Source organism: Molothrus ater, chromosome 10, assembly GCF_012460135.2.
Source record: "Molothrus ater isolate BHLD 08-10-18 breed brown headed cowbird chromosome 10, BPBGC_Mater_1.1, whole genome shotgun sequence".
Taxonomy (NCBI): domain Eukaryota; kingdom Metazoa; phylum Chordata; class Aves; order Passeriformes; family Icteridae; genus Molothrus; species Molothrus ater.
This window is the reverse complement of record NC_050487.2, coordinates 3,329,074-3,346,272: the sequence shown is the minus strand read 5'-3', so window position 1 is coordinate 3,346,272 and position 17,199 is coordinate 3,329,074. Positions and strand designations below refer to the sequence as shown.

General features: G+C 41.7%; 1 protein-coding gene across 2 annotated transcripts in view; it reads right to left on the bottom strand.

Annotated features, from left to right (window-relative positions):
• Window positions 1-14,020, bottom strand: part of CLSTN2 (calsyntenin 2) — a 318,866-nt gene extending 304,846 nt beyond the window's left edge. Inside the window, exon 1 of one of the 2 annotated variants that reach the window (XM_036388422.2) lies at window positions 13,832-14,020. Coding sequence is in view for 1 of the 2 variants with exons in the window: in XM_054515868.1 (XP_054371843.1) it covers window positions 13,836-13,923 (88 nt within the window). In the remaining variant the exon portion in view is untranslated. The remainder of the gene's footprint in view (window positions 1-13,831) is intronic. The other variant, XM_054515868.1, reaches the window with a different exon arrangement.
• Window positions 14,021-17,199: the final 3,179 nt, after the last annotated feature.

Genomic DNA, 17,199 nt, shown 5'->3' with positions numbered 1-17,199 from the left:
GAATTTATGCATCATGGATGAGGTGTATGAATATGCAACAGGCTGTTGCTTTTAAGGGTTAATCCTCTGTTAACGTGGGTCCTTTTTCAGGCTTGTGCTGCCCAGAAAAGCTACCTGGACATCTGTAGCTCTTTGTCTCTATTGTCTCATATTGTCCTAATTCAGTTTGTCCAAATTATTATTGGTCTATTGTATTACTATTTTTATAACCATTTTATTATTATTAAACTTCTAAAATTTTAAAAACAAGTGATTGGCGTTTTTCATAACCAGGTTTTACAATTATCCTTGGAATGCAGTCGTACTGTAGTTTAGTTTAAGGAACAAAGTGTGACTATTGCTATCAGAGCCTAACAAAAAAAAAAAACACAGCCCTATTTCTCAGATGGTTTGGGGATGCTCAGAATAATAAATAATCTTAAAAAGCCCTGCAAACCAGAAAGATGTGTACACACTCTTCTTGAGATCAAATAAATAAATCAGCTTTATCATAGCTAACAGTCTCAATAAAACATAATGCAAGGGGAAAAGAATTCTTTAAGAGCTACCAGAGTCAGCAAAGGAAAAAAACAGAAAATATCCCAAACAAAAACAAAACCAAACAATACTCCCAAAAAAGAAACAAAACCCACGAAACAAAACCCACCCACCACAAGCCAAACAACCAAACTATTGGGGAAAAAAACACGAAGAAGTCGCAAAGTGTTTCACAGGAATAGTCCATAACTCTGAGGGAAAGGAAAGCCCCTGTAGCCTGGGATTAGAAGCCCACTGTGCCAGTATTGCAGCTCAGTCTCTGCATCCTGGGTAAAAGTGCAGTTGAGTTACTGCATCTCAAAGGCATTAAAGTGTGTGCCATTAAGGACAGCTAGAGACTGTAAGACAGCAAGAGGAGAGAAAATTGAAATCAAGAAAAGAACCATCTAGTCCGAGTCCCTCCAAGCTAACTAAACCTTTTGGGACGGGACACTGGGCTATGGAAGACGTTTTCTTCTGAAGTTTTAGGGGGAAACACATTTTCAGCACACTACTCAAAAGCAAGGGAGTTGTTTTGCTTTAACAGCAGAGCTGAGAGTGAAAGACAGAGGTGCTTCTACCATGGTTCATGAGAGAATTCAGAGATGATTCACAGAACAACAGGAGCCTGGTAAAGCTGAGCTCTGGCTCCACACACAGCATGCACTGCTTGCTCTCCTCGCACTCCAGCCTGTTCCTCACTCAGCTGCACAGAGGGGAGAGCTCTGGCTTGGGAGCACAGAACGGGTGACAAGGTCCTCGTCACAGCGTGGGGCTCACCTCTCAACCAAGAGCAGCACTGCAAATAGAAAAGGCATCACGCCTCTTCCAGGAAGGACAAGCAGCAAAGGAAAACAAACTTCAAGACAAATCCTGTCCATGGAATCTCACAGAGCTGTTGTAATCTCATTGGAAAGGTCCCATACCTTCTTGGTGATGTCTCATGGGCAGCTCCTCACAGCACTGACTCCTTCTTCTTCACAGCACAGCCAACAAACTCCAGCTCCCTCCTCACCCAGCTCACCCACTCTTTTATAGCACTCATCCTCATTGGACACAGCTGTGGCCTGTTAAGGGCAGGCCTGTTCCTAATCTTTGGTGATTAGTACAGCTGCACCTCCTCAGGGGTGAGATTACCTTCTGCACTATCTTCATTTTCCTACATTCTTTCCCTCCACACAGAGCCATGAAGGAAGCACGAGGAGCAAACCCGTGGTGTCTCATGAGCAATGTCTTAGCCCAGAGCCTCCTTTCCTCCCAGTGCCACATTTGGAGGCAAACCCTCATACAAAGTCATCTCATTGTGAAATATGGGTTTGTGAAAAAGACAGAGTACATAGTTTTGTACTGCCTTGCACACTAGTCCTGATCTGCAGAATATGCACTGTTATTATTTCCCAACTGAAAGCCCAGTTTTGATCTCTTTACTTTCACATTCATTTACAAGCCACCCTGCTGACTTCAATGAAGGAGAAAAAGTAGGAAAATACATTAGCTAGCATAATTAAAAGGATTAGAATCTGATGCATATTAATCCCCAAAAGCCATCTGATTACAGAACAAACCACAAGTAATGTATAACAAAGAGACAGACATTAAACTTAAGTCAAAAAGCGTGTCTTTTCACCAAGTCATTAAGAAATGCATAAAACATATTTGTATTTTTTGTGCTTCAACTGTTTACAGATCTTGCCTGCAAAAATTACAAATTAATATTTAAGTTAAAAAATGCACCATTCTCATTCACAGGAACAGTGCCATAAAGCTAATCAATCTATTGCTCTACAAAATGGAAATGGACTCCACATACAATAATTTCTTCAGAATATGCAGGGTACGTACACATAAATGATACAAGGCATGCAGCAAGGATACATAATATTTTTAAAGCTGTTTTTACAATTTCCTTAAGTGCTCATATCATGTTACAGTTCTCTTCAGGAAGTCAACTTAAAATGGTAAACTTTTTCATGAGTCAGTGTGCCAAATGCATTTAAAAAGAGCTAACAGCATGAAAAATCCTTCTTTAGGGTAGAGTTTTTACAAATTACTCGACAAATAAATTTAAATTCTAAGCAGCAATATATACACTTAAAGTAAGCCTAACCTTGAACTAACTCATTTCCCTCAGCTTCAGGCATAACATTTTGCATGAGATGTTTGAGTACAAGACAAGGAACTACAAAAAGCACACACAATGAACTTTGATAAAGTTTGATGAGACTTTTCAAGACCCATCTTCTCTCAGAAGTACCATGCTAAGAAACAGCCCTGTCCACCCAATAGTGTGCATCTTATGCTCAGTGTTGAGCAAATCAACTGCCTTCTCAGTCTTTTAATAACATTTTTCTCTACCTGCAAAAGCTATTTTAACATATTCCACTTTGTTTTAATATCCTTATCGATTGCTCCATGATATTTGATATTTCTCATAGGATGCAATCAAAAATCCCCTGGCATGAGTTAGGAATGCAACAGTGGTGTCCTGTGCAAAACACTCTGCTGAGTTTCTCCGAACTGCAGGTTCAAGAATTATGTCCCTGCCTGAAAGGACTTGCAGCTGAACAGATTAACCTGCCCAGGTGGTCACCTTGGGAAAAAGAGAAGGTCAAAATGTCAGGATGGGCTAAACAGCATTTTCCAGAAACAGGGAAAACCTGAGCCGTGAGCACAAAGCAAGACTTTCTGGTACACCCTCCCAGACCCACTCAATATTCACCTCAAAGACTTCAGAAACAGGGACAATAGCGTTATTTCTGTCATCTTCTCTTGTTACAGGACATTAGTTAAACTAAACCGTGGCTGAAACTGATGCAATGAAGACACTTTTCAGCACATCAACAGTAACCACATCACTTGGTCAGGCAGCAATTTGCTCAAGACAAGATTTTTAAAGATATTTACAATACTGACATATGTAAAGATTTTTTTTTTAATAAATCACATTTTGGTTCTTTTCTAGTTCTCTAAAATTGCTCAACAAAAATCTTACTCTCTAATCTTAAGAGGCTGTGAAATAGGCAAACAAACTGTCTTTAAACTTACCTGAGTCACCAAGAGGGTATCAAGAAGCCCCAGGAGACTTCAGCCCACTCACCCATAACTTTGCACCTGAACAATTCAGAACAGGCTGCAAAAGTCTCTTTACTGTGCTGAAGACAGGTTAGTTTTCAAACACTGAAGACAAAAACCAACTTTACAATTTGACAGGAAAGGGAAACATTAACAGGAGAAAGCAGAATAAAGTCAATTATAATTTTTAATTAGCTTTCCAAGCTATTCAGTGAATAGCAATCAATACTGCATTCTAGTAATTCGTTATGCAAATGAAGCACTTCAGCAGATTATCTCATCCAAAAGTTAATACCCTTAACAAAAATTCGAAAAAAAAATTAAAATCTATTTGCCCTTATTATAAAGGCAAAGGAAAGAAAGAACACAGAGAACTTCCCTGGAATTTGAGCTAGTTCCACAAAGTTACTACCTGTTTACATTCCAGAACAGTTCCCTCAATTTGAAGAAGGTTTTGATACGTAGATGCTTTTGAAACACCAAGCCCAAACTCACAAAACACAGTCATTCAAGAATTCTAGCAGGAAAGGTGAACCATTACCACATGTAGAGGTTTAGTATAGTGAGAACAAAGTCAATATGTCCACTCTGAATGAAAAAGAAATAAAAAGAAAACCCAAACAAACCACTGGTACCAGTCACACTGAATTTGCTCCACAGGTCATAATCAAACCCCCAGGTGTTCTGGGCTGTGTGCCAGGGTCTCTGAGCCCCTGGCAGGGGTCCCAGCAGCTCTGGACACCCAGAGGGATGCACTGAGTTCTGACAGAAACTCTCACACGTATGTGGGGTTACAAAAGAAATTGGGGCACCTCTGCCTCAGGCATGAAGAACTGTATAAAACAGTTCTTCAGGTGGAAACAGCCTTGGTGAACAGAGGGGGATCTGGTGTGACAGAGGTCGGATCCAGCTTCACCCAGTGCTGACCCTGGGCTCGATGCTCTCTCTTTGGTTGTGGGTTTTGAGGACCCTTTTTGGTTGTGAAAATAAAATCTTTCACATTTATTAATTTGGATTTCTGGCTGGTCATTTATAACAATATGCATCACAAAAATACTGCCAAGTTTACAGAGATCTTACTAAATTTTACATTTAGATCTGAGACTTGAAATTTAACTTGTAATAAAAACCATGAAACCAGCTGAAGTATTACAAGCCAACCAAGGAAAAAAAAAACAAAAAACACTGTTTTTCTGTAACCAGAGCTCTTCAGTTCAGTCCCCCAGCCTCTGGAGCCTTAGAAGTAATTCATCTCTTATGAGGCAGAGAACAAACCAAGAGTAGTTGGTGATGTCCCACAGGCTCCTGTGCCTTCCCTCCCTAGTGAGGAGGGACTGACACAGCTGTTAGTGCTGCCCAGAACCATGCAGAATAATCTTCAAGTAGCATCCCACTGCTTTTCCAGGAGTTCCCACTGTGTATTTCCTTGCTTGCCTCGATCCCCATCATCAAATTTCTCCTCCTGTGCTTGCAACAATAGCTGAGGAAAGAGATCTGCACATTATCCCCAGGAAAAGACTGCAATCAGCTCCCTGCCCACAGATTACACCAGACTTCTCCAGCTCCTGGGTGATTCAACTCCCCTGTGCATTTGGCCTTCAATTTCCTCCTTGTTCAACACACTCATTATAATCATTGCAGCAGAAAAGCAAAAAGGTCAGCAGGTCATAAATTATATCAGAGTAATTGCTTATGTGGAATATAAAATAATTCTCAGATGTGCATTCAGCCTAAAAGAACTGGGTTAGACAAGATCTGCAAAAAGATACCCAGGAAACATTTTACAAAGATAAACTCAAAAATCTCAAAAATCCTTTACAACTATGCTACAGTCAGCACTTTGTAGAAGGTATTTTAGTGTAGAAAGTGAACTTAAACACAGACTAAAATTAATTTTCCTGCTATGTCCCAGTTTACCCTTCAATCCACTAATCTGCCAATATTGGCAAGTCTTGCAAAAATATATTGGGTGTTCTTAGCTTCCAATGAAACAGAAGCTGGTCTATAATTAAATTTCTATAACAGACCTTATTCCCTTGCCCTAACTTATTTTTAGAATTTGTGGTCTCAATGAGAACTGCTCCCTGAAACACAGTCAAGGCCACACACCCAAAAGTTTACAGAATTTCAATGTTTTCCCATCAATCTGAGATCTTTGGAGAAGGCTCGTGGCTCAGTCCCTCCATTGGGTTTGCAGTGCTGAAAGCACTGAAGCCTTAAAACCTCAAAACTTGATTTGCCAACTGCTTTGCTTATCAAAACATGAAACTACTTTTCCTCCTCTGTTGATCTTGCTGTAAATAAATGCTCTCTATTGTGCAAAATAAGTACACAGCCTCATTCTGTACAGAAAGCATTTCTATTGTTCAGGTTCAAGTATTTGCAAAGAAGGTTAAGCCAAATCATGCATGGATTTAGCTCTCCACATTCAAACTGAGAGTTTAAGAAATCATTACAGCATTTTAGGATTTATCCCCCAGTAAATTCCACTCTACATTACAGAATAAATACTCTTTCAGACTGGAAAACAAGACAAGTTTGTATTTTGCAGAATGGAGGGGGAGAAAAAGTAAATATTCCCCTGAACTTAGAAGGGAACTACCTCTTTTAGGAGGTCTCAAATTGAAGTACTTTCTAACTCAAGGCACTATTGTCAAATCTACACAGATTTAAGTTATTAAAAAGAAAACGCATTGGATGAAAATATCTTAACATTTTTTATTATTAGAAAGTCAAACATGCAACAAACAGCCTGACATTTTTTGAGGTCATGTTGTTTCCACCAAAAATATCCTCTCTCAGATATTTTTGCTGATCTTCACAAGCAGCTCCAGCTCTTTTTGATTTGTGAATCCCTACAAATTTAGATGGACAGCTGAATGGTAATACAAGCCTACTGAAAATAGACGTGTTTTTCTCGATTATTTTTTGCAGCCATTGGAAGAGTCCCACAGATCCCATGACACCAAAGACCACCATTAAAGGAGGAGTGAAGAGGAAGCAAAAAAAGGAAATTATTTTAGTTTCCCAAAATAAACCTCAAAATGCTTCTCTTCAAATTATTTCATCTCAATAACTCTGCCTAATCTTGTGCCGTTTGCTTCAGCAGAACACTGAAATAATTGCACTTTTGTAATTTTATACACACAGTCTTTATGCTTTTTTTGAGCAAAGAAAAGACAGAAACCAACTAGAACTGGCTTCAGTAGCCAGTGCTTTTCCCTTTATGACACCAAAGCAAGGGTTTGAGTCCAGCTTTGCCAGGTTTAAAGACCACTATCAAAAGGCTGACTTTTTAAGGCAGGTCAGTATAAATCAGACATTTAACATCTTTCTAGCTTTCCTTTTTCAACACAAATTTAAAATTCTGTTAACTAAGGAAGAAAAAATGAACTTTTAAGATCTAAGCCTGACAATAATGGCAAATACCATCTGTTCAGCTATAGCTCAGGAATTTTTAAAGTAGCTCTCATAAGGAAAAGGGAAAATCACCCTTCAAACACGATTGCTGTACAGTTTTTTCAGAAATGCCTCAAATATACCTGCCAATGCATTCTGTCACAGACTGAGCTGCACTAGTAACCTTTGTGAAACTAACTCCAAACCAAATATCAGAAACCAACAGTATCCATCACACAGGAAATTGTGAGAGAGAGTTCACCAATGACTTTAACTTAGTTCCACCAACTCATATTTTACAAGCTCCTCTCACAACCAAAAAATTCAACCCAATTCCTGCAAATGTGCAGCCCGGTATAGGCAAGGGGTGTAATAATTTCCAGCCACAGTCACGCTTTGATTGCATTTCCAAGAGCCAGGTGTGAGACAAAAATGACCACCAACTTATGAGGGAAACCCTCATTACTTCCTTTGTCAGTTTTTGTGATTTACCTGCCTGACCTTTGTGCTTCTCCCTCACATTCAAGGTAGGGTTTATTATTTTTTTTAAAGGATAAAAGACTAAATTTTCTTTGTCGCTTATTTCAGAAGCTCAGAGTTTAAGGAGGAAAAAACCCAAGTGTCTGAAAAGTCATGAAATCCTTGTAAGCTGATAATGATGAGACACATGCAGTACATATATAAACACATACACAGTGTTAATAATCATGTGCATATTCAGTAGGAAGAGAATCTACCCAGGAAAAAATTAGGAAATCAGTCCCAAAATGAGCAGAGTTTATTTTTCTCACCTACTTTACTTACTACAGTCTGCTAGCAAGTGAGTGACAGATGAATGCTGATCAAAAAGCAGAATCTTAATATTTGTATTTGATTGCAATTTTCATCAAATGAAATAAAAGGTATCCCACTTCATTTTAACTGTCCTAAGACACACAAAGTACAGTAGTAGTAAGTTAAATGTCATTCTTAATCATTGCTATTAGAACAACAGCCAAGTACTCTCCATATTTGGGATATGCAACTTCAAGTGATTGGTCTGATTTACAACAGCAACAAGAAACAGCTCCACAAAATGAGCACAAGTGAAACTTTGTGAGAGTGCAGCACTCTCAGCTTGACTTTCCTGCACTCCCAGTGTTTACCCAGTACGAGGCAGGGATCATGGGGCTGGAGCACAGGCAAGGAGCAAACAGCCTGCTTCAGCACAGCTGTTCTGACAGGCAGCACAGGGAAGAATAACCACACTTAAACCTGCAGGAAACCCATTCTGACCAACACGGCACTTGATAGCTTGAAGTGGAATAAAAAGTACTTTGAAAACGACAAAAAAAAAAAAAAACAACCAACCAAAACGAACAAAAAACGCAAACCAAACAAACAAAAGCCACCAAGAACAGTTCTATTGGCTCAATGAAAGCAGTTATACCACAGGAAGCTGTAAAAGGAAAGATAAATCAAACATTCCTCCTGTTTGGATAAAGGCAACTATTAGCAGAACAATATTAAAGCTTTGAAATAACTGTTTACATTTATAGGAAAACACACAAAGGATGAAACTCCAATTTTACCAAGATACACTGCAAATCTCACATTGATTTAACGAGGGTCAAGATTACATATACAAAAACCAAATATCTAAATAACAGCATTAACTGCTGGAAAACTGCAAATCCATGCAGAGCCATCTTTAAAATCAATACTGAGAGAGGCCACATTAAAATGAATTGAAATTCAGCACATACACTTCTCTTCTATTCCAAAATGTGTTTTTAGGTAAACTGCAAAAATCATCTTTCCTAGCCCAATACTCTTCAGCAATCTATTGGTCAACTCACACTCCATCTGTATCTTGAGGCTACTCAGACCCGTAAGGGCCCCAAAAAACCTGAACCACTTTTCCAATCCCTTTAATTTTTGCCAAGCTTGAACACCTTGTACACACCCAAGTTGTGCCACAAAGCCAGCAGCATCAGGGATACTGAACCACCAAGCACCACAAGAGACTTACACAAACCCAAATAATTTCTTAAAAGATGGATTTTAAGAATCGTCCATCTTCCACATCAAGCAGGATTTGGGGTAAAACCCACTTCAATTTAATATGTCTGAAATGCTGATTTTTATTTTTTTTTAATATCACTTATTGAGAACAGCAAGTACCAAATTAACTGATGCACATCCAGAGCTTTAGGCTAATTTTATCAAGAAGCCACTTGAACTTTGATACCATATTATAATGCATAATGTTCTATCAACTTACTCGAGGTAACTCACTCCCTTGCTCTTATAGATATAACCAATCAACATATCCATTTTTATTGAAATGCACACAGCAGAGAATTTGAAGGCATTTAGAGTGTACTGCCTAAAGTGCATTTTAGAAATCGACACTTGCACATTTTAAATAGTTAGATCCCACTCATTAACCTTCTTGATAGAGTAAATTTGCAGCTCATAAAAGGAAACAAAACACTGAAGCATTACAGGCATCGTGAATTTTGTGTTGAAGCCCGCAGTGAGCGTGCACAACTCTCATCCACTGGGTAAAGCTGCTGGGTGTTTAAAAACCAGTTAAAGAACACTGGGGTCCCTTTTTGTAACAGTAGTGACAGCACAAGCTGGCTTGTCCTGGGCAATTAACTCGCTACAAATAAGAAACCCAGCCCGTTCCACAGAGCAGCCCCTGGGCTGACTGACAGGAACCTCAACCAATTATGTTCCATCCTCAGCTGCAGATTTCTCACTGGCCTGGAGCTGGGAGTGTTAAAGATCACACCAGTGAGCTATCCAGTCAAACCCCCTTGATAAAGAGGGGTTGAACCAAGAATAAGAAAAATCAGTTTGGTGATGGAGGGCATGGGCACTTTGCAAGCTGCTATGGCTCCTCCTACAGGTCATACCTGCCTCCTGGAACATCCTGGTTGTGGACGTGAAGGATTGTTTGTTCATCCTTCCACTGCACCCAGACAACGCCTCCAAGTTTGCTTTTACAGTGCCTTCCATTAATAACACTGCAGCAGTGGAACAGGCAGCATCCTCCCGATGATCCCTCAAGAGACATCACAGAGCCGTGTATGGAGCAGTACCCAGAACAGCTGCTCACCTGCCCCGTGGAAATCTGGGACTCCTCAAGTGACAGTTCATACAAGAACCTAATTTGTTGACAATTTATTTATTTCCTGTTTACAAACTGGTTTTTTTCTGTTTACAGATTGTTTTTCTAGTAGTTTGGTTTTTCCCTAACAGTTCCAAGGGTTAAATAGTTTCTTGTTTTTAGAGATAAGTTGTAGCTACTTAAGAAAATAGCCTGTGACATGTTAGCTTGTCCAGACACAGATACAACTCTCCGAGTTCAAAACCAGTCCCTTCAAAGGGGAAAAATAGGATCCAACTCTGACTGCTCACAAGCCATTTAATGGCAGGCCACAAAAGATGCACCTTGGAGGGTGTTCTTTAAGTGGCACACACACTGCTTACAATTAAAACATGCTTTGGAATCTCCTAAGTTCCCAGTCTTGGTAGTCTTCCAAGCAATGCAATTAAAATTGGTAACAATATGATTCTGACTGGCAAACATTCTCTAACTTCATAATGACAATTTAAATATAGTTGTCAGTCTCCTAAGCTGAAATACCTGAATACTAAAGCTGCTATCAAATACTGACTTCTGTCTTTTGAGACCTCTAAATCATTTCATTATCTTGACACCCAGACTTCATAATCAGACGAATCTTTTATCCTGTGAGACACAAGAGTCAGCCTTCATGAACTGCTTTTCAATCAAAACACTCTAGAAAAAAAAGGATTCCTAACTCCATTTATTGATGAAAAGAAACAGAAAGATGAAATCATTTACATGTCTTTATTGGGGTTTATTGGTGAGCTACAGGAAGCACCAGCAAAAGAAAGCACAGTTGCTTCACCTCCCATCTTCTGACCTAAGCACTTGCTGAACATTGCTCCTGATGTATCTTGAATGAGGTTGGAAAAAAGGCTCCTTTCTTTTTAATGTCCCCTATGAACTGATAATGAGAAGTATTTCATTATTATTTACAATAGAAAGGAATACAAGGAAACGCTGAGTGATGCAGAAAATTTCAGACTCTAGGATCTGTCCAGAGTGTTCTCAAAGCTTCTTCCTCACTGTCCTTCCCCCTGGCTGTAAGGTTTCTCTCACAGAGAAGTCGCTGGCTCTGTCTCCCTGGGTCAGCTGTTCCTCTGCTGCTGACAGGCAGAGCTGATGCACTCACATCACAGACCTGCCAAGTGGGACTGAATGTTCCACTGATTTGGAAGTGTCTGCAATGGCTAAGACTTCAAGTTTTGCCCATGCAGTTAATTTAACTGGAATCAAATATTCTTAGTTATTCCGATCATTGAGAGGCTTTCGGCCATACTTAGAAATGAAGACTAAAATGTTGTTTATGGTAATGATGAAGTTCAAATAAAGTAACATTTAAGAGGCTAATTAATGGGGTCTTACAAGAAATTTGGGTATGACAGCCCTTTTAGGACTTCATTGAGTAGTTTAGTAGTACATACTAGAATAAGGTAATAAATTAAGAGATAAGCATTACGCAGAGATTTGGGGAAACAAAAAGTGCTAGAGGTTGTAATACTCCCTGTCTGTCACCACATGGACCTATGAATTTTGAATATGATGGGCAAAAACCCCAAACCTTATCCTTCAGCATATTCTATTTTCCATAACTGAAGACAAGAAGAGACAGTTCACAAAATTTCCAGACGTCATTAAGGCAATTCCAATAAACCAGAAGTGTGCCTCTCTGTCTTACGGAGCAAAGCTATTTGAAAATACTTAAAAGCAAACATTTTTCTGTCCAAAATGGTGATTTTTATTGTACCCTATGATAGGCATCTTAGTGTGAACAACCTGCTGCAAAGCTAACACATCGTGTATGCATTTTTAATACACACATTAAGTTCTGTAACTAACAACCTCCTAAACACTCTGACGTTGCCTCATATTTCTTTTTCCTTGGAAAACTTTGGGGAGTTTGTTTTTTTGGGGGCAGGGTAGGTTCCCCCTTCTATTCAGAGTAAACAATTTAGTGAAAGAAATTGTTCTTTTCTACTGAGAGAAAAGTGAGAACCAGAACTGCTCCTTTAATCTTTCTCCCCTTCCTCACAAACACGTAGGGAAAAGGAGTGGAGGTGGAGGGGGCTTGGTTTTGTTTTTAAAATGAGAAGCAGCAGAGCACAGTGAAATAGATGAGGTAAGACGAGAACAGAAATCATTATCTTTGGTCGTCTTTGATCCTATAAATAACAGGATGCTCAGGGCACGTGGGGAGCTTTGTACACACCTCCTGTATCCTACCTCCATCTCCCACCAGAATGCACCTTCAGACCACAAGTCCAGGTTGTGGTTACAGCACCAAGCTTTGCAAATGTGTGCACGAGATACCCACAAAATGCTTTTTAACTTAAAACTTGCTTACCAAAGAAAAACAGAGAGCAAGGAGAAAGCAGCACGAGGTTCTTGCTGAAATAAACCCTTTTTTTCTTCCCTCTACCGACCAGGTGGAGGAAGAAAAAGCATATCAGATATTAACTGCATACAGCACCAAGACATCCAACCCCGTTTATTAACACTGCCTTATAGCCTTTGAAAATACCCAATATTAAGAAACGAGGTATGTAAAGTAATAAGAAAAAACTTAAGCACTCGAATATCAATATAAATAACATTAAAATGCCTATTTTTAACCACCAGCTACTGGGAGCTTGTGGCTTCTGTTATCCAAAAATGTTCTCTGCAGCCCTCCAGTGGTGAAAGGCACAGCAGAGCCCAGCGAGAACGACCCCGTTTTGTCTGATGAACTGCCGGCAGGTTAAAAGACATCTCCCACGAAATAAAACCTCCCACGCTTGTCTTAAGAAAAGGTCCTTTTAAAGGAGACAATTACCTTGAATTACATTAGAAAGTAAAGAGGAGGAAAGGAACTCCCCTCCATCAAAATGTTACGTGTTGTATGTTAATCTGCCCAGAAAACACGGCATTCCCAGCAGGACACCAAGGCACGTTGGGTCAGTAACAGAAGGAGCAATTAATTTCCTACAGTCACTTTCTGCTATTCGTACACGTACATGTAAACAAAGCCAAGTAACATTTGCTGGAAATAATCAATTTTCTCACAAAGTTACAGCTCAAGCAGTTGGTTGGGGTTTTGTTAAGAAAACAAACGCCAAACAAACACTGAAGTTTTCTCTTCTCTCTCACACACATGCTTACAAATAAAATAAACACCAAAGCCCCGTACAAAAATAAGAGCAACTGAAACGTTTGAAAAGAATATAAAAAAGACTGAGACAGAGTTCTCAAAACTAAGTTTCTAAAACTTGGGGGCTCCAAAGCCAGTCCTAAACCGCATGGAAACAATGCAAGGGAAAAGAAAACAAACAGAGGCAAGGAATCGCCGACACCTGTGCGACCGGAGCCCTCGGCAGGGGCACGGCTGGCTGGGAGACGGGAGCGCTGCGGATCGGCGAGAGCCCCGCCGCACCTGCGGCGCCGCGGGCAGTCCCAGCCCGGCCCGGGGGAGCCACAGCGCTCCTCCTTCCTCCGCTCCGGGCCTGGGCAGCTCCAGCGCTTCCCGTCCGCTCCCTCCGCCCGGCCGCGGTGCCCGACGCGCGGCTCCCGCAGCATCGCGGCTGCAGCGGCGCCTCCCGCCCGGCCCCGGGACAGCCGCGCCCGCCGAGCTGCGGGCAGAGACCCCCGCCCCAACTTTGCGCCCCTCCCTGCGGGCAGCGGCGGCTCTGCCCCGCTCAGCCCCGCGCAGGGCTCGGAGCCGCGCCCCGGTACCCCGGTACCCGGTACCTGCCTTTGGCGGCGAGCAGGCTGCCCAGCCCCAGCGGGAGCAGCAGCAGCGCCGCCGGGCCCCAGCAGCAGCAGCAGCGGCGCCTCCGCATCCCCGGCCCTGGTGGCGGCCGCCGGCCCGGCCCGGCCCGGCCCGGCTGTGAGCGCTGCGCTGCGGGCGAGCCGGCGGGCGGAGGCTGCTGCCGCCGCGCCGTCACTCGCCCTCGCTGCCAGCGCCGGGGCGGCTCCGGCCCCCGCCCGGGACCGCGGCGACGTCACGGCGAGGGCAGGCCCGAATATTCATGAGCCGGGGCAGCGGCGGGGGCCGGGCCCGCACCTGCCCGCGCAGGTGTCCCCGCATCCCCGCAGGTGTCCCCGCATCCCCGCAGGTGTCCCCGCATCCCGCGCAGGTGTCCCCGCATCCCCGCAGGTGTCCCCGCAGCCCTTGCAGGTGACACCGTATCCCTCGCGGGTGTCCCCGCATCCCCCGCAGGTGTCCCCGCAGGTGTCCCCGCGGCCCGCGGCAAGCCGGGAGCAAGGACACGGCCGAGCGGTGGAGAGGGGATGGAGAGGAGGAAACCGAGGCTTCGGTGAAGCACGCAGGGGGCACCGGGAAAGGGAGACACAAAGGTGGCGGCTGAAAGAAAGGAAAGGAGGAGAAAAGATAAAATAGCGATTCAGTAAAGTTTGAGGGAAACAGAAGACCTTGGAAACCCAAGGCAGGTTGGACATGAAATGGTTTTGTTGGAGGAAAAGGACAAATGGCAAAGCTTTTGGTAAGGGGAAGAAATGAACGAGGAATGGACAAACCTTAGACACAGAGACTGCCCTGGCAAGGCTTGGAGGGATGCACAAAGATTTCAAATTAAGATTATGCATTACACTGCAAACTCCATATAAGCTGTGAGAGCCACAAGGAATTATTGTACCCTTCAAAGCTCCCTTCCTGCTTCAAATGCTCCCTCATCTGTGCTCTGTCCCATAAATTGCTTATCAAAGCCACCTGACTCTGGCAAAGCCAGTGCTTCCAACAGAATCACCACTGCAAGGGATTCTTGTTGGTCACCGGGCTGTGGGAGCGGGGTCATTCTGACAGAGCAGGGTCAGGATGCTCTCCTGAAACGTTCCCTGAGCACCTCCTACCTGAGGGCAGCCCCAGGGCCGTCCCACAGAGTGCACTGGAACTTTGGCACCACAGACATTATTACATATAAAATAGTTTGGGTTTAGGTCATTATATAAAATAGTTTGGGTTTAGGTCTCTATCACTATTCCTCTCCATTATTTTTCCCTATATGTGGTGCTAGAAGCACAAATCATTGAGCAAAATGCATTGAGTAGATGGAATGCAGGATTCTCTCCTCCTGTCCACACACATAGAAAAATTGGGATGGGACAGAGAGAAGAACCCAAGCCCTTTTCCAAACCAGAGATGCAATGCTTCATCTGCTAAGGAAGACAGATGGAAATACACGTTTACTGTTATATTGCATTCAGACACAAAATAAAGTCCAAATTAAAACTGTTGGGACAAACTTCTAAAGCTCTTTTTGGCTGCTTGTCTAATTAGTTACGGAATCTGCTTTCCTGTAATCTCTATTGTGAGCTTGAGTAGAATAGTGTATAGAATAAACAGGGAAAATCAGAAGTAAAGTAACTTTGAATGCCAGAAAACTATACAGAAAAATAAAGTTTTTGCCACCATTCACTTCTTTTAAAAACTTTAAAATCTATAGGACTGTTAATTTACAAATAAATTAATAAATAAATAAAGTGGCAAACAGCATAAGCATTTTTAACACAACATCCCATTTTGTGAAAGGCGAGAAATACAACCTACAATATATATAAATATATATATATATAAACACAGCATCATCATTCATAAGAGGGTATTCTCCTACAGGCAACCAGCAAGACTTTGAAGGAGCTAAAATTGGAAAATATTGCATTTTTAGTATAAGCCTGTTATTAACAATCCCAAATAAAACCAATTTGGTGGTGGGATGTAGAGCGCAGGTTTGCAAGGCAGATGTTGTACAGGAAGAAGCATCTCCTCAGCCAACTTACAGTCTAAATAAATAAGCCAGGTAACAGAAATAAAAAGGGATAAATGCTGCTCCATTCCATGGGGAGGGAGCTGAAGCACAAAAGAAGAGGCCTCACCAATAGATAACATTACAGTGGTGTCAGAATCTAATTTCAGCTCTGGTACCTTAATGAAAAACTCTCCTCCTTTTTACCTGACTGTGTTTGTTTATTGATGTGACAGCCTGGGTGTTCTGCAGTCTTCTGCTGGTGTCTCATACAGGAGATGGATGTAGATGGATAGAAAGGTTTACAAACAGTAATGATGATATGGCACTGTGCAGGAATTTATAATAGATAATTGCCATTACCTCTTCTGTTTAACGCTGACTTGAAACCCAGCGTGTCCATTAACTCCTACAGCCTTCACTGGGGCTGGAGAAAGCAAGTGAGAAATCCTTAGTCATTTTATTCTTTCTTTCTAATCATTGCTTAACTGAAAGAGTGTATCCTTCAATTTTCCCTTGCATACATTTTTGACAGAACCATTGCAGCAGGGAGATGTATTCTTTAGTCCCAAACAGGAGTGTGCTGAAGGATTGCCTCTGACCTGAGATCCATCCATTCACATGTCTAGAACCACCACTTTCTCCTGACATGGTTTATTGGTCCTGTAAAATAGAAATTCTCAAACAAGGGGGAAAAGGTCACAGCCATGCATTCCCTGCGAATTATTGACACGGGCCTGGCACCAGAGGCAGTCAATCAGAAAGATCCATTTGAGTCTGGAGATGTAAAGATTATTTTTATCATAATTTCCCTAGCATGGATTCAAGATTCTGCTGGAGGCCAGGATTTAACCCTGACAGGCAGAATTTGCTGAAGAAATCTGGGTTGCTCCAAGGTCATGGTCGATCCTACCTCATCATATATCAGGACATTTCGCTGGGAACTTTAAGTATTGGCATGTTCATGTTTTCTGAATAAAAGTCTTTAATATCAAGGTGAATATTAGATTTTAGAGAGAAACCAAGAGAGAATTTAGCATTAATATTCAGGTATAAAGTGGGGTTACTCTACTGTTAAGTGCATTAGACTCCATTAGTTAAAAAAGAACAGAAACAACAAAAACAAAGGAAATCATAAAAGAATAATCTATTTTGACATTATAAAAGTCACTTAATCATCCATAGAAAAGAATTCAGTATGTAAATACACATAATTCAGATCCTACAGCAAACCCCATTGCAGCATTGGTTGTAGGATCAGGGTCTAAGGTTTAAAGTTCTTCACAATTTTGTTTTAAGACATGTTTGTGTAACAGCAAAAATGGGAAGCACATAATCTGATTGGGTTCCTAT